At 42.8% G+C, this 24,839-nt stretch overlaps 1 protein-coding gene across 3 annotated transcripts; it reads right to left on the bottom strand.

The window, feature by feature from the left end:
- Nucleotides 1-15,699: 15,699 nt before the first annotated feature.
- LOC124016115 (ribonuclease H2 subunit A-like) lies at nucleotides 15,700-24,617 on the bottom strand. 3 transcript variants are annotated; one of them, XM_046331645.1, is made up of 9 exons: nucleotides 24,519-24,617; nucleotides 18,915-19,081; nucleotides 18,623-18,694; nucleotides 17,974-18,100; nucleotides 17,659-17,746; nucleotides 17,121-17,258; nucleotides 16,739-16,826; nucleotides 16,255-16,378; nucleotides 15,700-15,989 (listed from the first exon to the last, which is right to left on the bottom strand). In XM_046331645.1, exons 2-9 carry the CDS (start codon nucleotides 19,039-19,041, stop codon nucleotides 15,824-15,826), a joined length of 930 nt encoding a protein of 309 aa, XP_046187601.1. In that variant the 5' UTR covers nucleotides 19,042-19,081; nucleotides 24,519-24,617; the 3' UTR covers nucleotides 15,700-15,823. The 3 variants fall into 3 exon arrangements, with proteins under 3 accessions (XP_046187601.1, XP_046187602.1, XP_046187603.1); XM_046331646.1 differs by lacking the exon at nucleotides 24,519-24,617 and adding an exon at nucleotides 24,319-24,456; XM_046331647.1 differs by lacking the exon at nucleotides 24,519-24,617 and adding an exon at nucleotides 23,449-23,718.
- Nucleotides 24,618-24,839: the final 222 nt, after the last annotated feature.

Genomic DNA, 24,839 nt, shown 5'->3' with positions numbered 1-24,839 from the left:
CCCTCTGTGTAACGGGTTCTACATGGAACTCAAAAGGGTTCTACCTGGAACCAAAAGGAGTTCTTCAAAGGGTTCTCCTATGGGGACAGCTGAAGAACCCTTTTAAGTTCTAGATAGCACCTTTTCTTCTAATAGTTTAGCAACAACAAGTAACATGATGCAGAGCGTATTCAGTGAAATTAGGTACAACAACAACGTTGTCAGGTGGGCTAATCAGAGCTAGTGGAGTGTGTCAGTGAGTTAGAGCAGCAGCTAGCCTTTTGTTACAGTGATGTTCTGTACATTGTGTTCATTGTGTTCTTGTCATTGCGCTCTGATTCTAGTGTTTGGCAGTGCGTATACACAGACATATACAGATGTAGGATCTTCATTTCAGCCAGTTTGCTACAGCAGGATAAATAATCCTGCAGCAACAGGAAATTATCATTTTTATGTGGATTATAATTAATGGACATGCTTTTGTAGTTGTTGACACATTTTTCTTTTGGGCAAATCTGGTCTGACATTTTAAAGTGGAATTGACAAACTTAAGAAGCCTTAAATACACTACAGGTTTGCATTTCCTGCGGTGCATGAAAATTCTTAAGGCACACACACACACACACACACACACACACACACACACACACACACACACACACACACACACACACACACACACACACACACACACACACACACACACACACACACACACACACACACACACACACACACTCCTCTTCTTCCCTGTGTGGAAGTGGGTCACAGACTACAGCCTTGCTAAAAGCCTGGGAGAAGAGAAGAGGCACTAAATAAAATACCAGCAGACTACAAGTCCCACAGGAGAACCATCGTCAGTCAGACTCCATAGACTAGAGGGAGAAGAGAGAGAGAGGAGGGAAAGATGGAGAGAGAGAGGGAAAGAGGGAGAGAGAAACAGAAAGAGAACGAAAGGGGAGGAGAGGGAAAGAGAGATGAGGGGAGATAAAGACAGAGAGAGAGAAGGGGTGGAGAGGAGAGATAGAGAGTGAGGAAGTGATCCTTCCTCCTCGTTTCCTTTCCTTGATCTGCAAAAGCAGGTGGCATAGTTGACAACTGACATAATGCTCAGACCTATCAGATCATTACAGAGACAAGAAGACTGTTCGTGAATCAGATACAGAAATCGAGGAGAGGATGGAAGAGAATTGGAATTGGACTAGACCAGAAAGGTAGATTTGAAGAGTTTATTTCCAAAATGCTATTTACACAAATGTTTCCCTTTTGTGTTCTTACATCAGAAATGAATGCTTATGGGTAGCTTTATGAGTTTGTAAAATATGACTGTTTTCCAGATTTTAAATGAATAGGTTTCACGTGTATTAAAATGGGTTTTGTTGAAAAATGCTATATATCCATTGTTTAGCTGGAATGGAATGATTATATCCTGTGTATTTAACATAAACATTCAACCCATCATAAATCTAGCCTCATGCTATAGTGTTTGGTTAGACTTAGGCCTCATCCCAGATGGCATCCTATTATCTATATAGTGCACTACTTTTGACCAGAGCCCATATCTCATATTACTGTTTCGTTAAATGTTTAAATACACTATATATATATATATATATATATATATATATATATATAAAAGTATGTGGACACCTCTTCAAATTAGTGCATTCAGCTATTTCAGCCACACCCGTTGCTGTAAAATCGAACACACAGCCATGCAATCTCCATAGACAAGCATTGGCAGTAGAATGGCCCATACTGAAGAGCTCAGTGACTTTCAATGTGGCACCGTCATAGGATGCCACCTTTCTAACAAGTCAGTTTGTTAAATTTCTGCTCTGCTAGAGCTGCCCCGGTCAACTGTAAGTGCTGTTATTGTGAAGCAGAAACATCTAGGAGCAACAACGGCTCAGCCGCGAAGTGGTAGGCCACTCAAGCTCACCGAACGGGACCGCCGAGTGCTGAAGCACATAGCGCATAAAAATCATCTGTCCTCGGTGGCAACACTCACTGCCAAGTTCCAAACTGCCTCTGGACGCAATGTCAGCACAAGAACTGTTAATCGGGAGCTTCATAAAATGGGTTTCCATGGCCGTGTAGCCACACACAAGCCTTAGATCACCATGCGCAATGCCAAGCGTCGGCTGGAGTGTTGTAGAACTCTTGAGCAGTGGAAACGTGTTCTCTGGAGTGATGAATCACGCTTCACCATTGAGCAGTCCGACGGATGCATCTTGGTTTGGCGGAAGCCAGTAGAATGCTACCTGCCCAAATGCATAGAGCCAACTGTAAAGTTTGGTGGAGGAAGAATAATGGTCTGGGCAGTTCTTCATGGTTCAGGCTAGGCACATTAGTTCCAGTGAAGGGATATCTTACCACTACAGCATACAAAGACATTCTAGAAGATTCTGTGCTTCCAAGTTTGTGACGACCATTTGCGATAGGCCCTTTTCTGTTTGTTGTAGGTCTCTACCTGGCTGTGGCATCTGTTGGAGGCCTCTACCTGGCTCTACCTAGCTGTGACATCTGTTGGAGGCCTCTACCTGGCTGTGACATCTGTTGGAGGCCTCTACCTGGCTGTGACATCTGTTGGAGTCCTCTACCAGGCTCCACCTGGCTGTGACATCTGTTGGAGGCCTCTACCTGGCTGTGACATATGTTGGCTCCTACCTGGCTGTGACGCTTTTGTAGGCCTCTACCTGGCTCTACCTGGCTGTGACATCTATTGTAGGCCTCTACCTGGCTCTACCTGGCCGTGACATCTGTTGTAGGCCTCAACCTGGCCGTGACATCTGTTGTAGGCCTCTACCTGGCTGTGACATCTGTTGTAGGCCTCTACCTGGCTGTGACATCTGTTGTAGCCATCTACCTGGCTGTGACATTTGTTGGAGGACTCTACCTGGCTGTGACATCTGTTGGAGGCCTCTACCTGGCTGTGACATCTGTTGGAGTCCTCTACCAGGCTCCACCTGGCTGTGACATCTGTTGGAGGCCTCTACCTGGCTGTGACATATTTACCTGGCTGTGACGCTTTTGTAGGCCTCTACCTGGCTCTACCTGGCTGTGACATCTATTGTAGGCCTCTACCTGGCTCTACCTGGCCGTGACATCTGTTGTAGGCCTCAACCTGGCCGTGACATCTGTTGTAGGCCTCTACCTGGCTGTGACATCTGTTGTAGGCCTCTACCTGGCTGTGACATCTGTTGTAGCCATCTACCTGGCTGTGACATTTGTTGGAGGACTCTACCTGGCTGTGACATCTGTTGTAGGCCTCAACCTGGCCGTGACATCTGTTGTAGGCCATCTGTTGTAGGCCATCTGTTGTAGGCCATCTGTTGTAACCTCACACTCAACGTCAACAAAACTAAGGAGATGATTGTGGACTTCAGGAAACAGCAGAGGGAACACCCTATCCACATCGATGGAACAGTAGTGGAGAGGGTAGCAAGTTTTAAGTTCCTCGGCATACACATCACAGACAAACTGAATTGGTCCACTCACACTGACAACGTCGTGAAGAAGGCGCAGCAGCACCTCTTCAACCTCAGGAGGCTGAAGAAATTCGGCTTGTCACCAAAAGCACTCACAAACTTCTACAGATGCACAATCGAGAGCATCCTGGCGGGCTGTATCACCGCCTGGTACGGCAACTGCTCCGCCCTCAACCGTAAGGCTCTCCAGAGGGTAGTGAGGTCTGCACAACGCATCACCGGGGGCAAACTGCCCTCCAGGACACCTACACCACCCGATGTTACAGGAAGGCCATAAAGATCATCAAGGACATCAACCACCGAGCCACTGCCTGTTCACCCCGCTATCATCCATAAGGCGAGGTCAGTACAGGTGCATCAAAGCTGGGACCGAGAGACTGAAAAACAGCTTCTATTTCAAGGCCATCAGACTGTTAAACAGCCACCACTAACATTGAGTGGCTGCTGCCAACACACTGTCATTGACACTGACCCAACTCCAGCCACTTTAATAATGGGAATTGATGGGAAATGATGTAAATATATCACTAGCCACTTTAAACAATGCAACCTTATATAATGTTACTTATCCTACATTATTCATCTCATATGCATACGTATATACTGTACTCTACATCATCGACTGCATCCTTATGTAATACATGTATCACTAGCCACTTTAACTATGCTACTTTGTTTACTTTGTCTACATACTCATCTCATATGTATATACTGTACTCGATACCATCTACTGTATGCTGCTCTGTACCATCACTCATTCATATATCCTTATGTACATATTCTTTATCCCCTTATTGTTAGTTAGATTACTTGTTGGTTATCACTGCATTGTCGGAACTAGAAGCACAAGCATTTCGCTACACTCGCATTAACATCTGCTAACCATGTGTATGTGACAAATAACATTTGATTTGATTGTATTTGTTTATTTGTTTACCTGGCTGTGACATCTGTTGTAGGCCTCAACCTGGCCGTGACATCTGTTGTAGGCCTCTACCTGGCTGTGACATCTGTTGTAGGCCTCTACCTGGCTCTACCTGGCCGTGACATCTGTTGTAGGCCTCAACCTGGCCGTGACATCTGTTGTAGGCCTCTACCTGGCTGTGACATATGTTGTGGGCCTCTACCTGGCTGTGACATCTGTTAGAGGCCTCTACCTGGCTCTACCTGGCTGTGACATTTGTTGTAGGTTTCTACCTGGCTGTGACATCTGTTGTCAGCCTCTACCTGGCTGTGACATATGTTGGAGGCCTTTACCTGGCTGTGACATCTGTTGGAGGCCTCTACCTGGCTGTGGCATCTGTTGGAGGCCTCTACCTGGCTGTGACATCTGTTGGAGGCCTCTACCTGGCTCTACCTGGCTGTGACATCTGTTGTCTGCCTCTACCTGGCTGTGACATCTGTTGGAGGCATCTACCTGGCTCTAACTGGCTGTGACATATGTTGGAGGCCTCTACCTGGCTGTGACATATGTTGTAGGCCTCTACCTGGCTGTGACATATGTTGTCGGCCTCTACCTGGCTGTGACATATGTTGTCGGCCTCTACCTGGCTGTGACATCTGTTGTAGGCCTCTACTTGGCTGTGACATATGTTGGAGGCCTCTACTTGGCTGTGACATATGTTGTAGGCCTCTACCTGGCTGTGACATCTGTTGTAGGCCTCTACCTGGCTGTACCAGGCTCTACCTGGCTGTGACATCTGTTGTAGACCTCTACCTGGCTGTGATATCTGTTGTAGGCCTCTACCTGGCTGTGACATCTGTTGGAGGCATCTACCTGGCTCTACCTGGCTGTGACATATGTTGTAGACCTCTACCTGGCTCTACCTGGCTGTGACATATTTTGGAGGCCTCTACCTGGTTGTGACATCTGTTGGAGGCCTCTACCTGGATTTACCTGGCTGTGACATCTGTTTGAGGCCTCTACCTGGCTGTGACATCTGTTGGAGGCCTCTACCTGGCTGTGACATTTGTTGGAGGCCTCTACCTGGCTGTGACATCTGTTGGAGGCCTCTACCAGGATTTACCTGACTGTGACATCTGTTGGAGGCCTCTACCTGGCTGTGACATCTGTTGGAGGCCTCTACCTGGCTGTGACATTTGTTGGAGGCCTCTACCTGGCTCTACCTGGCTGTGACATCTGTTGGAGGCTTCTACCCGGCTGTGACATCTGTTGGAGGCCTCTACCTGGCTGTGACATTTGTTGGAGGCCTCTACCTGGCTCTACCTGGCTGTGACATCTGTTGGAGGCTTCTACCTGGCTGTGACATCTGTTGGAGCCCTGTACCTGGCTGTGTTAAAGACTCGTACTTCTCCGTCCCTTCCCCTCATCTCTGACTGTGACCGCATGTGAAGGTGTCCCTTTGTACACAGCCTGATACCATAATACACTTTAATCTCTCTCTTCCCCTCCCTCCCTCCCTCCCTCCCCCTCCCTCCCTCCCTCCCTCCCTCCCTCCCTCCCTCCCTCCCTCCCTCCCTCCCTCCCTCCCTCCCTCCCTCCCTCCCTCCCTCCCTCCCTCCAAGACATCAGAACATCACAGGAGCATGTCACCATAACCCACTGGGCTTTATTGATGTCTACATCATCCACAGTGATTACTGTAATACAGTGTCACACAAGGTGGTTTACCTACAATACATGTTCACTACAGTGCAACAGCAGCACCTTGTGGCAGAGGGGTGTCCCTGCAGTAAGACTGAGACCATGGGGTTATTAATCTCGGAAATACAGTATTTCAATTACGTGTAATTCCGCATATTAGATGTTACCTAGTCTGTCCACACAAGATTCTCATGAGGTGAATCTCAAATGAAAATCAAATCCTAAGTTTTTTCTTGAAATATATATTTTCTAAGGGTTTTCTATATGTTTGGTATAGTGAAGGGGACACAGAAAAGGAGGGAGAGTTTGCGAGTGAGAAGACCATAGGTCAGATTCGAACCCATGCTGACTAGGAAGCACTAGGAAGTACTTGCGTGTCGGGTTTCGACGCACTAACCGCTAGGACAGCAAAACTATGTTATTGCGTCCTCTCTCCTCGCCTCCATCTCGGCATCTGTTGGAAGGCAACGATGAGGATAGCAGGGCTCTTTCAGTAGGCAATTTATTGACACTACAACATGTCATAGATCGGAGATCTAATAGGAGGATTTAACCAGATAGATCCATGTCTTCCAGAACATTTGCCAGAATCAGCGTGGACTAGGTGGTCCTTGACACAGAATCACTTGGAATTTCACTTGGAATGTCTACTAATATCTCTTAACCTGGGACTCTGTTCTTTAACTTGAGATCTATGTACCTCATCTCTATTCTTTTGAACTGGGCATGACCTGATCTGACCCCAGAGTATGTATTGCTAGCAGCATAAGCATATCTAACTGGAAAGGTTCCCTCCCTTCTATTCCATCCAAACCAATAGATTACCATGGTGGCCAGTGATGAATTGGATATGACTTACATGCCACGGACACAATTACCACCAGAAAAGATGGAGAAATCAGATACTCTATGGTGTGTCTGAAATGGCACCCTATATCCCATTTAAGAGAAAGGGGGATACCTAGTCAGTTGTAAAAATGAATGCATTCAACTGAAATGTGTCTTCCGCATTTAACCCAGCCCATCTGAATAGTGCATTACTCATCTCTGAATCTCGACTGATCATGTATCGTGTTCATAGCTCCTGTGTCATCAGTGTTGTCCTCTACTATTTGATCCTATCTCCAGGGTGGTATCATGAAGGGACTTTAAACATACGCCTATGCATCAGTGGTCTTATTTAGCCTGTTATTCACAATGCCTTAATCATCACTTGATGAGGGCACCACCTGGCTAGTGATGTATTATTGCTTGTGGCTACATTATGAAAAACTGCAATCATGGTTGGGGTCAATTCCCATTTTAATTCCAGTCAATTCAGAAAGGAAACCAAATCCCAATTACACATTTTCCTCATTGAAAATGGAAAAGTATTGAAGAGAATTGGAATTGGGTTTACTTTCTGGAATTGAAATGTTATTGACCCAAACCCTGACTGGAATTCATCTGATGCTGAGACAATAGGTGGTGGTGTATGATAACCTGGGTAGCATAATGTTCTCTGGTTCGAATCCCAGAGCAGACTAGGTGACAATCTGCCAATGTGCTCTTGAGCAAGGTATTTAACCCTAATTGCTCCTGTAGGTCGCTCTGGATCAGAGCTTCTGCTAATTTACTCAAATGTGATACACCCTACAACCTTGCGATGTTGTGCAATATTCCTTAACAGAAGGTTCTCCCAGATTCAGAGGCCTAATGTCATAATAATAATAATAATATATGCCATTTAGACTCATGATGTGTTCAGTGTTCTATGCCAGAAGCGGAAAAGAACAGCCAACATACCAATCTCATTACGACAATTAAGAGCCGCGGGGATTAGGGACCGTGGACCCGGCGTTGTCTAGGTTACCGAGGTAGGCCTATTCCTGGCGCCATGACGCTGTCCGCGGTGCTGAAGGCATGAGCTAAGGGCCGATGTTTGTGCTGTATTGCAGCTATATAACGGCATACGATTCCAACGTTGCACCTGGTGAGTTATCGTAATTTAGTTGGTTAGGTTCCAACTTCCCAGTCACCTCGACGCACCTTCTGGTCCCGAAACAGTACATTGCCTTGTTTTCTGTGAGGGGAGCCCGCTTACCGTATAAATGTTTATTTCGCCACTGACACGCGATCCTATTCCACTGATTAAATGCCCCACTGTTTTTATCAAGTTCTGTTCTAGGAAGAAAAAATGTGGCTTGTAGGGGAATGTATGACTGTTAGACAAGACACGTGACCTAATCTCACCTATGCAACTGGTTTTACATAAGTGTTTTTCCTTTCTTTATTAGGACAAGCACAGACATTAGCCTATATAAAAAGAGCAATATTAGATTATAAAGCCCCTCTTTTGGATGGCTAGGTAGCCTATTCTCTTGACCTGACCTGTACCATTTCCTTCTGTCTGTTATGTTTTCCACTTTATGAACCCCAGGAGGACCACCAGACGGTTGTACTACAAAGTAGGAGCAATAACTTAGCCAGCTAACTTGCCTGAATATTTTAAGATAAGCTTTAGAATAAGTATGGTCTAACTGAATCAACAACCAGAAACACATATCTAAGTTTAGCTTTCTTTTTTGTTCTTTTTGTAACAGCATTTTTTATTGGAATTTCACCATTTTCACCCATATTAAGAGATACAACAACAGAGACAAAGCAACAACAACAACAACAACAAAAAACAGCACTCACTTACACATATCTACCCATATATATATATAATATATAATATATATATATATATATATATATATATATATATATATATATATATATATATATATACACACATATACACATATATATACACATATATATATATATATATATACACACATATACATATACACATACCTACCCATATATATTTACATTTAAGTCATTTAGCAGACACTCTTATCCAGTACATATATACATATATACTTACATATATACATATATACACACATATACATATACACATATATACCCATATATATACACATATATATATATATACACACATATACACATACCTACCCATATATATATATATATATATATATATACATATATACACACATATACACATACCTACCCATATATATATACATATATACACACATATACATATACACATACCTACCCATACATATATACATACCTACCCATATATATACATATATACACACATATACATATATGCATACCTATATATATATACATATATATATACATACCCATATATATATACATATATACACACATATACATATACACATACCTACCCATACATATATACACACATATACATATATGCATACCTATATATATATACATATATACACACATATACATATATACATATATACACACATATATATACACATACCTACCCATACATATATACATACCTACCCATATATATATACATATATACACACATATACATATATGCATACTACATACATACCCATATATATATACATACCTACCCATATATATATACATATATACACACATATACATATACATATACCTACCCATACATATATACATACCTACCCATATATATATACATATATACACACATATACATATATGCATACCTACCCATATATATATACACATATACACATACCTACCCATATATATATATATACATATATATATACACATACCCACATGCATATATACACATATATATGCATACACACACTCATACATACGTACACCATTTTCCTCTTCCCGCTCGATGCTTCTCTCACCCCATTCCCATCATTGCGTCTCTCAATGCATACATTTTAAACAAACTTACAAACAGAAATTAAACTAAAAAGCTCAGTACAGTGTAGTTCTGAAATACATAGCTCCCCGCCATTCTAAGAGAATCCTTGCAGCATAATAGCTGATACCTCGGGTTCTAGGTAATTTAGATAGGGTTCCCATACTTTGTAGAACTGGTCTGTTTTAGAATGCAATGTACATGTCAGATATTCCAGAGGCACCCATTCAAATAGTATCTTATGCCAATCTTTCATAGAAGGAACCTTATCACTAATCCACTGTAAAAGGATGCTTTTCCTTGCTGCGAAGGTAAGGATGTTGTAAAGCCTCCTCTTACCCACAGAAGTAGCATGCCTACTAGGGAGACCTAACAGTAAAGAAACTGGGTCCAATTCTAGATCAACCCCTAGGATCTTTTCAATTTCTTGCAGAACACCAGACCAGTATCTATGTATTTTGGTACATGACCATGAACAATGTGTTAGGGTGCCTGTATCAGTTTTGCATGACACTGAGGGGAAAAGGAAGTGGAACTAAAAGCATGTCTGTGATTTGGGGATATATGCAATCTGTGTATTATTATTAATTGGATTGCTCTAGTACGATTACATATAGATATTGTTTTTGCATATCTCCAAATGTCCTCCCACATCTCTTTGTCAATAGTAACAGACAATTCTTTCTCCCACACTTGTTTCACCCTCTGTGTGTTGACAGCAGAAAAGGACCTTAAAGTATCATAAAACAGACTTACATATATTTTCCTTTGTGGGAAAAAAAGCATTCTTTCAATGACCGACACATCAGGGTTACCAATTAAGGTGGTGCACTTCAGAATATAATGTCTTACTTGTAGGAAGCGGAAAAAGTCCTGCTTTGGGAGTCGATATTTCTCGACCATCTGCTCAAATGACAAAATATTTTCAGCAAATAAGTCATTTAAGTGTAGCTTTCTTAATGAACCAGAACATCAATAGTAATATCTGGATGTTTAATGAAGTTATCTGACTAACTCATTGAGCCTGCTTTGAAGAAAACCCTCTTATGTCTCTACCAGAGGTTCGGTCAGGACGATACTGGATCGAGAGGCCAGGTGGTCCTACTCACGTTAATACAGTGGACAACACACAAACACCCCCAGCAACAGAAGGTATCCTCTGGTCGTCTCCATTCACCTCCGGCAGTTTGGCACAGCAGCGGTTCTTCTATTAAACCCATTGAGTGACTTTGGCCACTGGTGCTGGTGTTGCCACCTTACTTTTATTAATCCGATGACTGTTATTTATCTAATCAGCTAACTATGTTTAATTGTTTCCCGATTCAATTAATCATGTAACAATTAACTCATTCGAATTTGGGGAACAACGAGAGGGGTTCTTTAAAGAGTTACCATCTACCGAATTAAACTCTAAAGGTCTTTACCTATCACATCCATAAACAGTCAATGTTTTAATCATAAGCTCGTACCATATCCTCATTCTGAACAGTCGTAACCTTGTATCTGCAAAAACCCGAGCCTTACTTATGATTCAGTACTACACAATTTTAAAAAATGAGTTATTGACTAGTCAACTAATTGGTAACACAGGATAAACATACACACTTGATACATAAGAAACAGGTCCCTAGCGGACTGGCAACAATATGGCTGCTTATTACAAAAAAACATGGCGAGGTCGTGAGAGAGAGAGAGGGACAGAGATACGTTGGTACATTTATAAACTACTCTTACTTTGCACATGAACCACGGCCGCTTGGAGTAAGCAATCATAAATGTATTTACGTGAAAATCCTTTGTGTCTCTCGGTAGACAGGATCTTCTTGGAAATGGTTTTGGGCCTTTTGCGGCACGCTTGTAAGGCTCTGATTGTCCAAAAGGGGTCTCCACCCGTCTTCTACTGTTGTTCTCCTCTGCAGTCATCAGGTGATTTGTTGTGTAGTCCTAAACAGAACTATAGAGTTCATTCTATTTCCATTCGCTCTGGAAGATGCTTCTTTTAAGATATGCTAGCCAGCCGTGTTGATGGCTCCCAGTGGGGTGATGAGAGTAACAGAATCTGAAATTCATTTTTCCAGATACTTTAATTTGGACACCTAATCAGCCGTACACTCTCTGACCTCACTCATGGGCGTGGCTTGTTAGTGTGGAAAGTTATGTAAAACTATTATCTCTTATGGCTCCTAAAATCATGTCCCTCTATTAACAAAAATACTTTCAGCATTTTTCATATAGCATGCACAACACTGAGGATGGAAACTTTGTACTTATAGTGTGTATACTTTTCAAGTTACAGTATTTCCTTTATAACATTTGTAATGGCATCACAATAGAACATTAGTGTACTTTTAGGTCACCTCTGCCCATGTTCTATGTTAGAAATATTGTTCCAATAGTTTCATTTGAAAGTTTTAGATTTTAGGCGGGAAAAATCTTCTTAAGACAAAAGCCACATTCTTCTGGTGAACATTGGAGAGGGAGATGCTGAATGTTCGGTCCTTGATTTACTATTAACCCCCACCAGTTCCTTCCTCCCCCATCTGCAGGTGAGAGGGAGTCTTGTTGAAGTTATTTATTGCAGAGCTGATCTGACCTATTTGGATCCTCACAGGACAGTCATGACACTGATAAAGCTTAGCCCTCTCCAATGTCAGCCAGTTGTCCTCATCTATTTACAATCACATTGACGCAGCCGGACACAGACAGGGCTAACTCAGAGGGATTTGAGGTAGAGCTCCATGGGAACAGGCTTGGGAGGTTATAAAAGGCAGACAGGAGAGACTAGAGGGATCAAGGCTGAACTAGGACATTACTTACTGTGTGAACTGTAGACTGGATGTTTACCTGATTTGAGGCTTCCAGAAGAGGCAGTCAGTGTTGAGTTTCCAGGCCCAGAAACAGCTCTCGAAGTTGGCCGGTGGACCTAGCCTTCAGTATCTGGATGAATGCCTGACTGAGCTCCAGCTGAGAGAGAGAGAGACCCAGGCAGAGACTGTTGAACGCCAGCTCCAGAAGCAGCTCTCGGAGTGGGCAAGTGGATTTAGCCTCCTCCAGTCCCCGTATGTTTGCCTGAGCTCCACTGGACCAAAGATAGTCCCAGCCCCAGAAGCAGCTCTTTGTGGGGCAAGAGGACTTAACCATCAGCTCCAGAAGTATCTGAGCTCCATTCTCTACCAGACCACCAGAGAAATCCATGGAGCCCATTGCCCAGACCATGGTGGCCCAGGCTGCAGACCCTGACTCCCTCCCCAGGAGGGCCATGAAGGTAGCCCCCAGAGGGGCCTCCACACAGTTTGTAGGCACATCCATCATCATCCTCTCCTCCTTTGCTGTGTCCACTGTGGCTATGAACATGGGGAAGAAGATAGTGGATTCCAGGCAGAAGGGCAATGAAGGCTAACGGACAATGAATAGGCTAGCTAACGCCTTAGATACGTAGCTGAACACTTGTGCTAGCTTGTTATTGTGTGTATTTTGGTCATACCTATAGACACCTGTGTAGACACCAGACTAGTGTCTGATGAATAAAGCCCAGAAGAAAACTTGGTTGAGATGCAGGGAATTTCAATTTACCCGAGTCACACTCAACTCCCAGGGGAAAACAGAAGATGGAATTCCTGAAGATTATAAGACTCATGATGTAAACCCGGTTGCCATGTCAACAACAGAGGATGCCCAAGACTGTATGAGTTGAGTTCAGAGATTCAGAGGCAGACAATTACCAGCGGACACTTGATGCAATGCCAAACTCGCTATCTTTTTAGTTAACAAGACAATAGTCAGACTTGTGTAAATTACTTTTATACGCAATAGATTAGGTACACAACTGTCACTTGATTTACTCTATGCAAATATCACTGGTATTTTCTCAGGGAAACTCAGTATTAATATGCATTTTTCATGATAACTGTAGGCCTAGGTATTACTTGTCTGAAGTCTGTCACTGAGTATGAAGCATTAGAATAATAGTAGGCAGCCAATAGGAGCTGTATTTAAGCTTAAACAATGTATTACCTTTATGACTTCCTGGACACCTAACTATTCAAGTAAAAGGTGATTTCCGGTGCCTATGGAACGTTGTGGTGTGTGACTCCTATAAAGGCAACCGCAAGAATGTTCCGGAGAGGCTTTACTTGAAAGATATCTTGAAGTGTATGTTTTTCACCACATGAGGGCAGTATGGGAATATGAAAGTTGAGCATTACCTACCAACCGCAGTATTCACTAACGCAATAATAAAAACATACCTGAAGTAAACACTATTTCCTTTCCTGAGCACTATGAAAGAAATAGACAATTATTTAGAAACAATATATATTGATTGTTCATTTCACATTAAAGTATAATGCAAATGACAACAAAGCTCATGAAGTTGTGCTCCAAGTCCTTTTCAATTGATCATTCAATCAGTGGTCTTCACAGCAAACCGTCTATAGAATGTCACTTTTTTTTAGTTAATATTCTGTTAACTCCAAATAACGCCAATAATAAAATACATTGGAGAAAAACCCCACAGAAAAGCCCACCTCCTGAAGAGCTGGCAAGTAGGCCGTCTACTCGCTTGAATATTTTAATGACCTGTATACACCCACACCGTTCTGCTGTTGGGGTACAACCACACCGTTCTGCTGTTGGGGTACAACCACACCGTTTGCTGTTGGGGTACAACCACACCGTTCTGCTGTTGGGGTACAACCACACCGTTCTGCTGTTGGGGTACAACCACACCGTTCTGCTGTTGTCTCGGTGGGTGTGTGTATTCCTCTCCTTGTCTCAGTGGGTGTGTGTATTCCTCTCCTTGTCTCAGTGGGTGTGTGTATTCCTCTCCTTGTCTCAGTGGGTGTGTGTATTCCTCTCCTTGTCTCAGTGGGTGTGTGTATTCCTCTCCTTGTCTCAGTGTGTGTGTGTGTGTATTCCTCTCCTTGTCTCAGTGGGTGTGTGTATTCCTCTCCTTGTCTCAGTGGGTGTGGTGTGTGTATTCCTTGTCCGGTGGGTGTTGTATTCCTCTCCTTGTCTCAGTGGGTGTGTGTATTCCTCTCCTTGTCTCAGTGGGTGTGTGTATTCCTCTCCTTGTCTCAGTGGGTGTGTGTATTCCTCTCCTTGTCTCAGTGGGTGTGTGTATTCCTCTCCTTGTCTCAGTGGGTGTGTGTATTCCTCTCCTTGTCTCAGTGGGTGTGTGTATTCCTCTCCTTGTCTCAGTGGGTGTGTGTATTCCTCTCCTTGTCTCAGTGGGTGTGTGTATTCCTCTCCTTGTCTCAGTGGGTGTGTGTATTCCTCTCCTTGTCTCAGTGGGTGTGTGTATTCCTCTCCTTGTCTCGGTGGGTGTGTGAATTCCTCTCCTTGTCTCAGTGGGTGTGTATTCCTCTCCTTGTCTCAGTGGGTGTGTATTCCTCTCCTTGTCTCAGTGGGTGTGTATTCCTCTCCTTGTCTCAGTGTGTGTGTATTCCTCTCCTTGTCTCAGTGTGTGTGTGTATTCCTCTCCTTGTCTCAGTGGGTGTGTGTATTCTTCTCCTTGTCTCAGTGGGTGTGTGTATTCCTCTCCTTGTCTCAGTGTGTGTGTGTATTCCTCTCCTTGTCTCAGTGTGTGTGTGTATTCCTCTCCTTGTCTCAGTGGGTGTGTGTATTCCTCTCCTTGTCTCAGTGGGTGTGTGTATTCCTCTCCTTGTCTCAGTGGGTGTGTGTATTCCTCTCCTTGTCTCAGTGGGTGTGTGTATTCCTCTCCTTGTCTCAGTGGGTGTGTGTATTCCTCTCCTTGTCTCAGTGGGTGTGTGTATTCCTCTCCTTGTCTCAGTGGGTGTGTGTATTCCTCTCCTTGTCTCAGTGGGTGTGTGTATTCCTCTCCTTGTCTCAGTGGGTGTGTGTATTCCTCTCCTTGTCTCAGTGGGTGTGTGTATTCCTCTCCTTGTCTCAGTGGGTGTGTGTATTCCTCTCCTTGTCTCAGTGGGTGTGTGTATTCCTCTCCTTGTCTCAGTGGGTGTGTGTATTCCTCTCCTTGTCTCAGAGTGTGGCCAGGCTCTGCAGTCTCCTCTCTGTGAAGAAGCGGTGTGTCTGGTGTGTGTTGCCCTGCTGGGCGGAGGTCTTGGAGCCTGTCTTGAAGTAGGAGAGCATGGAGGTGTTGTTCTGACGGGCAGCGGCCTTCTCACCATCCTCCTCATCATCATCCCTGATTACACACGAATACTTATGTGAACTTGTTCTACTGAATGTAGACAAACACAGCTTTCACATTACGCCTCTTCCCTTTTCACAAAGCTGAAACCCTTGTATAGTAGTAAAATACATTAGTAGAATATAGGGTAAACACTGAGCACTTTTCACCGTCTACCACTCCCTTCCCTGGCCCCTCTCTAAGCCCTTCTTCACCTGTACCCCCTCTCTCAACACAGACCCTCATCCCACCCCAGTCCCCCTAGCCCATCTCTCCTCACCAGTGTACGGTGACAGCCTTGCTGTCCAGCAGGGTCTGTGTGGTGCTCCAGCTGAACCTGACAAACTGAGGGTAGCCAAACACAGGGTCAAGCTCCTTCAACAGCCACGCCTTCGTCTTCGGGTCTGAAGGACACACAATAAGAAAAAGGTCAATTCTACTTTATTTTAAACAAATTATACCATTACAGCACTAAAACACTACTGTATTTCTACAAACTTCTATTTAACACAAAAGATGGGCCTCCATCCTTTACCAGCCATGACTTTTAAAATTGTAGAATAATACAACATTTAAACGATGGTCTCTGCACTTCTAGTGTTAAAACACATTCTACCATTAAAGGACAAAAAGAAAGCATCAAATTTGACTAAATTGGGATTCAATATAAGATGCTGAACTTCATATATCGTTCCAGTGTTGCCAAGCCATTAAAAAGTGTGTGTGATGGGTGAAGATTTTCCCTAACGCGCATCCCTACTGACCGTTGGGATAGCCAGAGCCGTAGTCTGCATCCACCTCTCCTAGGTCTTCTGGAAAGTTCCAGTCTTTTACTGAATGGTCCCTGGCCACCTGAGGGAGCAGCAGAGATCATTTAGGGCAGTGATCCTCCTTCTTAGCCTGGTCCCAGGTCTGTTTGTGCGCCTGTCAACTTAATCGCTGTCAGGGTTTGACAAGAAGTTGGCATGATAGCACAAACAAACTGGCACTCAGGCTACCTCAATCCTGCCCCTGAAGAGGACTGTTAATCTGGGACAAAACCCTTCACTCCAGTAACATTCAGGTCCCTGGTCTCGAGGTACAGGAGACAAAGAGAGGAAACTATTAAAAACAAAGGAAGAGTTTGGCATTAGCGTGACATCTAACCTTGGCACAGATACTGGCAGCACTGACTATGGGGAAGAGGGAGTCAGCTTTGGGTCGTACGGTCACTTCCACCCCGGGGAACCGCTGGGACAGCTTCTCCTGGTACTTCTCTGCAGGACCCACCGTGTCCACAAACACCTGTCACACACAGGGAGAGGGAGGGAGGACAAGGGACAGGCTAGTAATAAAAGGTTGGTCAAATGAATCAAACGACATTTCATTTGTCACGTGCTTCGTAAACAACAGTGAAACGCTTAGTTTACGGGTCCTTTTCCAATCATGCAGTTAAAGATACAAAATAAAATAACAAAAACAGAAATAGTGACAGAAGGAATAAATACACAGTAAATAACGAGTAAAAAGAACATGACTATATAGCTGGAAGGGTAGTGACTACGGTAGAGAGAAAGGGAGAACGCGAGGGAGGGAGACATAAAAAGGAATATAGAGAGACAAAGCGAGAGAAACGAGGAGGGCAGAAGGATATCGGTGTGTTTGTATGGATGGTTTGAAATAACCAAGATGCTTTGTACCGTACCTCTTTGAGCTGCACTCCACTGTCCAGGGCGAACTGTACCAGGCCAATGGCTGCGTCATGAGAGAGAGCATTCAGGTTGTATTTTGACCTGTGGAAGAGCAGAACGGTTAGAATCATCTGTGTGTGTTTCGGTTGTTCGCTCTGTGTCTCTTTCTCTGTGTGTGTGTGTGTGTGTGTGTGTGTGTGTGTGTGTGTGTGTGTGTGTGTGTGTGTGTGTGTGTGTGTGTGTGTGTGTGTGTGTGTGTGTGTGTGTGTGTGTGTGTGTGTGTGTGTGTGTGTGTGTGTGTGTGTGTAGTACAGTATGTGTGTAAATACCTCTGCAGCATGCTGGTAGAGATAGTGTTGGGTGAGAGAATCTGAAGAGCCCAGCCTACAAAGCTCTTGGCTTCGTCCAGCTTGCGGAATAGATCCTCTCTCTGGGCCTCAGTCAATGTCTTCGAGTCTAGAAAAGGAGACACAGTAACTCATCATTACACAACAAACAGATGCATGAATCAACTTTGTTGATCCTCAAAAAGGTTTGTCACTAGAGACACAGACATTTACAATACAGTCACGACACATATATTAATGAATTATGTAACAGATTCCTCTTGAAGGTTATTGCATATCGTTTTTATTTATTTACTTTTCTGCTCTTTTGCACACCAATATCTCTACCTGTACATGACCATCTGATCATTTATCACTCCAGTGTTAATCTGCAAAATTGTAATTATTCGCCTACCTCCTCATGCCTTTTGCACACATTGTATATAGACTCCCCCTTTTTTCTCTGTGTTATTGACTTGTTAATTGTTTACTCCATGTGTAACTCTGTGTTGTCTGTTCACACTGCTATGCTTTATCTTGGCCAGGTCGCAGTTGCAAATGAGAACTTGTTCTCAACTAGCCTACCTGGTTAAATAAAGGTAAAATAAAATAAAAATCTATAATTATTTATTTTTTTAAATCATGAACTTACCTGCCACTTTTAAGTCCTTCAGAGCTTCCTTTTTGGCGACGGGACAGAAACATATTCCGTAGACCATGGGTCCTGGTAGAGCGAATGCACGATATTAGCAAGCAACATCAAACGATGACCAAGCAACTAGATAACAGACATTCAGTGACCTACTAAGTGATCCATGACGTTTGAATAGGAGCCAATCCATTTTTTAAATTAGCATCTGCTAAATGACCAAAATGTAAACATAAAAATAGATGAGTTAACATGGACTAGTGATCCATGACATTTGAAAAGGAGGCCCACTCACCCAGTACAGGCCCCCTGCCTGCTTCATCGATACCCAAACAGCAGTCTTCTGTCTTGCAGACGGCAGGTATTGCTGAAGCCAGGCGACAGCTCACCGAGTTGTCTGCTTCAAACTCACCGAGATCCATGGTGACCTTCCACTGTCTGTTTCTGTAAGTCTGGAATCACCTGTAAACAACAAGAGCTGTAAACAACTGTACAGAGAAAGTAGACTGTAAACAACAAGTGCTCTGTAAACAACTGTACAGAGAAAGTAGACTGTAAACAACAAGTGCTCTGTAAACAACTGTACAGAGAAAGTAGACTGTAAACAACAAGTGCTGGAAACAACTGTACAGAGAAAGTAGACTGTAAACAACAAGTGCTGGAAACAACTGTACAGAGAAAGTAGACTGTAAACAACAAGTGCTCTGTAAACAACTGTACAGAGAAAGTAGACTGTAAACAACAAGAGCTGGAAACAACTGTACAGAGAAAGTAGACTGTAAACAACAAGTGCTGGAAACAACTGTACAGAGAAAGTAGACTGTAAACAACAAGTGCTGGAAACAACTGTACAGAGAAAGTAGACTGTAAACAACAAGTGCTCTGTAAACAACTGTACAGAGAAAGTAGAGACTGTAAACAAACAGAGAAAGTAGACTCTGTAAACAACTGTACAGAGAAAGTAGACTGTAAACAACAAGAGCTCTGGAAACAACTGTACAGAGAAAGTAGACTGTAAACAACAAGTGCTCTGTAAACAACTGTACAGAGAAAGTAGACTGTAAACAACAAGAGCTGTAAACAACTGTACAGAGAAAGTAGACTGTAAACAACTAGTGCTCTGTAAACAACTGTACAGAGAAAGTAGACTGTAAACAACAAGAGCTCTGGAAACAACTGTACAGAGAAAGTAGACTGTAAACAACAAGTGCTCTGTAAACAACTGTACAGAGAAAGTAGACTGTAAACAACTAGTGCTCTGTAAACAACTGTACAGAGAAAGTAGACTGTAAACAACAAGAGCTCTGGAAACAACTGTACAGAGAAAGTAGACTGTAAACAACAAGTGCTCTGTAAACAACTGTACAGAGAAAGTAGACTGTAAACAACAAGAGCTGTAAACAACTGTACAGAGAAAGTAGACTGTAAACAACTAGTGCTCTGTAAACAACTGTACAGAGAAAGTAGACTGTAAACAACAAGTGCTCTGTAAACAACTGTACAGAGAAAGTAGACTGTAAACAACAAGTGCTCTGTAAACAACTGTACAGAGAAAGTAGACTGTAAACAACAAGTGCTCTGTAAACAACTGTAAAAGATAAGTAGCCTAAACCACTGTAACTAACATTTCAAGGGTCTTGGTGAGTAGCTATGTTGACATTTAGAAATGTGAAATAGCAATCCAATTTTAAGCAAGTAATTACAAGATATAGCCAGCTAGAAATAACAGTAGAATAGTGATGGGTGGGTTGACTCATAATCCGCCGTCCCCACGGTTACATCCGCAGGGAGGGGCAGGTTTAGGGTCATTAAATATGGTGTGGATAAAGGGAGCATGGGTGGACACAGCTGTCTATTTCCTTACAACTGCTAAAACTGGTATCATTTGGAAATGTTGCATAGAAAATATTTCCTGTTTTTTTTTGTTTGTTATAAAATTCTCTCCCTGGTCCCTAAATGTCTTTCCTCTGTGAAAGAAGCAAAAATGACAAAAGAAAACTGATGTCAACTAGATTGAAGCATTCATCCTATCTATATGATTCTGGTGACACTGGTGAGCAAAGGTTTACTTCTAGGGAAACATATAATGACAGAAGAGAAGCTGCATGTATCTAATTATAGACAAGTTGACTAACAAATAGCCCACCAAAATGTCAGACATTATAAGCACAAACATAGGCTTCAAAAAATATCTTGCATCCCCTGACAACAACAAATAATTCTGCTGTCTCTGACTGTAGCCTAGACTAGCGGGTTAGGGTCGGATGCGGGCCTCAGATTTCCACTTTATCACATATAGTCAAGCGGTTGTGGATGGCTTAGTAGTTATTCTGGGCTGGTGTGGGTGAACAAACAGCTAACCTGTGAACCATTCACAGTAGAACTAACACGTGCTTGTGTCGGTAGTAGTGCAAATCCCATGCATGCACGGGGATTTAAGCTAGTCTGTGGCAGTATGCAAATCCCATGCATGCACGGGGATTTAAGCTAGTCTGTGGCAGTATGCAAATCCCATGCATGCACGGGGATTTAAGCTAGTCTGTGGCAGTATGCAAATCCCATGCATGCACGGGGACTTAAGATAGTCTGTGGCAGTATGCAAAGCATTTTGGAGGAATGACAACCGTGACCCAGCACTCTAACATCTTTACTTTGGTGAGTTACGGAAGTATATTTAAGCTAGTCACTAAAAGAAGTCAGGCTGATAGTGAGAGTGCAGCCGAACGACGGCCTGGGCCAGAGCTAGATCTCAAACTCTAGGCGGCATTCTGCCTTTCAGTCTTCAGCGGTAAGCGTCGCCCACGACTGGCCCATGTCAACTATACACAACAAAAACATAAACGCAACATTTCAAGTGTTGGTCCCATGTTTCATGAGCTGAAATGAAAGATCCCAGTAATGTTCCATACGCACAAAAAGCTTATTTCTCTGTTTTACATTCCTGTTCGTGAGCATTTCTCCTTTACCAAGATAATCCATCCAGCTGACAGGTGTGCAATACCAAAAAGCTGATTAAACAGCATGATCTTTGCACAGGTGCACCTTGTCCTGTGGACAATAAAATGCCACTTTAAAATGTGCAGTTTTTTCACACAACACAATGCCACAGATGTCTCAAGTTGAGGCAGTGTGCAATGGGCATGCTGACTGCAAGAATGTCCACCAGAGCTGTTGCCAGAGACTTTAATGTTCATTTCTCTACCATCCTCATTTCAGAGAATTTGGCAGTACATCCAACCGACCTCACTACCGCAGACCACGTGTATGGCGTTGTGTGGCGAGGGATTTTCTGATGTCAACGTTGTGAAAAGAGTTCCCCATGGTAGGGTTATGGTACGGACAGGCATAAGATATGGACAACAAACACAATAGCATTTTATTGATGGCAATTTGAATGCACACAGATACCGTGACGAGGTCCTGAGGCCCGTTGTCGTGTCATTCATCAGCCACCATCACCACATGTTTCAGCATGATAATGCACGGCCCCATGTCACAAGGACCTGTACACAATTACTGGAACCTGAAATTGTACCAGTTCTTCCATGGCCTGTATAGTCACCAGACATGTCACCCATTGAGCCCGTTTGGGATGACCTGGATGATGTATGACAGTGTGTTCCAGTTCCCGCCAAAATCCAGCAACTTCCTGGCACAACATTCCACAGGCCACAATCAACAGCTGGTTCAACTCTATGCAAAGGAGATGTGTCATGCATGAGGCAAATGGTCACACCAGATAGTGACTGGTTTTCTGGTCCACGCCCCTACCTCTTTTGTTAAGGTATCTGTACAGATGTATATCTGTATTCCCAGTCCTGAAATCCATAGATTAGAGCCTAATACATGTATTTCAATTGGCTGATTTCCTAATATGAACTGTACTTAAGTAAAGTCTTTGAAATTCTTGCATGTTGCCTTTATATTTTTTGTTCAGTATACAATCCCCACGCGGTGTTTTAACGTTTAGAAACGTCAATCAGCGCTTGCATACAGCTTTCGAAATGTATGGCCCTTATTAGGGTGTCCAATCAAAAACGCATCATTTCACCTCTAAGAAAACCAATGGTCCAAAGCTCATGTCTCTATCATAATTCATTCAAAGGTTATTGGAGTGTTTCCCCTTTAGGAGGGCCAACATCAGGGTGAATAATTCAATGGAGGCATGAGATAAAGTGTCAACGAATCTGGAAATCGAACTGCGTCAACTAGGCGAGAATTAATACTAACTGACAGGCTCGCCGTTGAACTAGTCATCCTTCTTCTCAAATCCGGGGCATAAAACAATACAGAGGTAAGATAGATATCGATTTTAAGACAACATGCATTATTTTGTATATTTTAGTAAACGCTTTTCATATTAATGCGAAATTCAATGTTTCTACGATTTTTCACAAAAACAAGCGTATCTCTGAAATGTCAACGGAACACCGCAAGCTTTCTATTTTCAAAGCCTTTGACATTTAATTCCCCTCGTGTCATGTTAATTTAGCTTTTTGTGACCAGTGGAAACAACTTTGCAGAATTCCACAACATGTAAATCCTCTAAAACCGCAGCGAGAAAGCTGCACGCTCTAACAGAGCTCGGTGCTTATTATCGGATCTATTAGGTTACGAAATCGGACTTTTTGGATATAATATTAATGGTATGGTAAAAAAGACCCGACTGGACGATTCAGAACACGAATAATCATATGTGTCTTGGTAAAATGTATTTTATACCATAAATAAGTGACATTTCATCACCAAACCTCGTGGGTGGACATACATCCTACCCTTATTTTTCATCAGCAATAAAGAATCTGTCAAAGAAAAACATATACACTTACTGTAGCAGTTTTGCACAGATCCATAACTATGGGTGCCTCCATCCAAAGAAACTACACTCCCCGAGTTACCGTTACACACAGGGGTTCGGCAGCATGCTAGATAGAGAATTAGCACAGGTGGTCGCCTCTGTCTTCCATAAATGTCCCATAAACAAACGCTGTAACATGGAGATGTGGCATTGTGGGAACATTAACCCTATAAAAAAGTATTATCAATTCAACCTTTCGTTTTTTGAAAAGTATTTATCGCTGGTAAGAAAGAAAGTCCTTATGATTCCAAAACCGTACCTCAAGCGATGCATGTTAATGTTCAGACCAAGCATCGTGGCTCTTAAAACTACAATGTGTAACTTTTCAGGCGAGTTAGAGATGTCACTCATTGAAAGTTAGAACAGATCTGTCGCTTACTAGACTATGTGCGCTATTTCTATGCTTCCCGTTCTTAAGTTTCGTTTATGCATCTTACTTTTGGTTTTGTACACCTGCTTCAAACAGTTGAAAATACATTATTTTTGGTTATGGAAAATATATTTTACAGCAGTTTAGAAGGTACATTGATTCTCTACACTATACTTGCTTGTGTGTCACAAACAAGCAATGCAAACCATTAATTTTAGCAACGGTGAAATGGCAGAGCGGTAGTGCACCTTTTAAAGCATCATTATGTAACTTTTTGGGTGACCCAGATTCACATAGAAATAAGTTATAGATCTGTCACTTTCATTAAAGCAAGTCAAATTAGCGGTAGACCTGTGTTATGTGCTCGATTTCTATGCTTCCCGTGCTTGAGTTTCTTTACTTTCGGTTTTGTGCACCAGCTTCAAACACCTGGAAAAAACAATATTTTTGTTTATTAAATATATACTTTACCCCATACAGAAGACGCCTTCGTCAAATGACTTGTGTACTAGTAATGGAACTGAAAGTCGTGATTTAGGGCTAACTGTCTAGCTAAGCAGTTTGTTTAATGCATGTTAGAAACATGTTAGTTTCTTACTTGCGTTGAGTTGAATAATGTACGCCGTTTAGCAAGTGAAAAGGAAAGATAAGCATATAAAGTTCCCACTCACCCCGTGTGTTGTTGATATTCTTGTCTGGTGGTCAGTCAATTTTGGCGCGGAATCGCTGACGTGACCCTCATGTGGGGCTTCGTGGGATTTGTAGTCCCATCCACAGTTTCCCTGGGTTGTAATGCCTATTCTTTTAGTGCAGTACCCATACACTCGGAGGATGGCAGCAAAAGTCTTCCATTTTACTGGTCTGACTCAAGGGCTTGCATGTTAATTAAGCATTTCCCTATTTGTGCATGTGACAAATAAAACCTGAAACTTGAACATGAGTGACAACAACAATGTCACTCTGTTGAATGAGATGCTTAGTGTGTGTTCGCA

This window comes from Oncorhynchus gorbuscha, linkage group LG26, assembly GCF_021184085.1.
Source record: "Oncorhynchus gorbuscha isolate QuinsamMale2020 ecotype Even-year linkage group LG26, OgorEven_v1.0, whole genome shotgun sequence".
NCBI lineage: Eukaryota > Metazoa > Chordata > Actinopteri > Salmoniformes > Salmonidae > Oncorhynchus > Oncorhynchus gorbuscha.
This window is presented reverse-complemented; position numbering and strand designations above follow the sequence as displayed.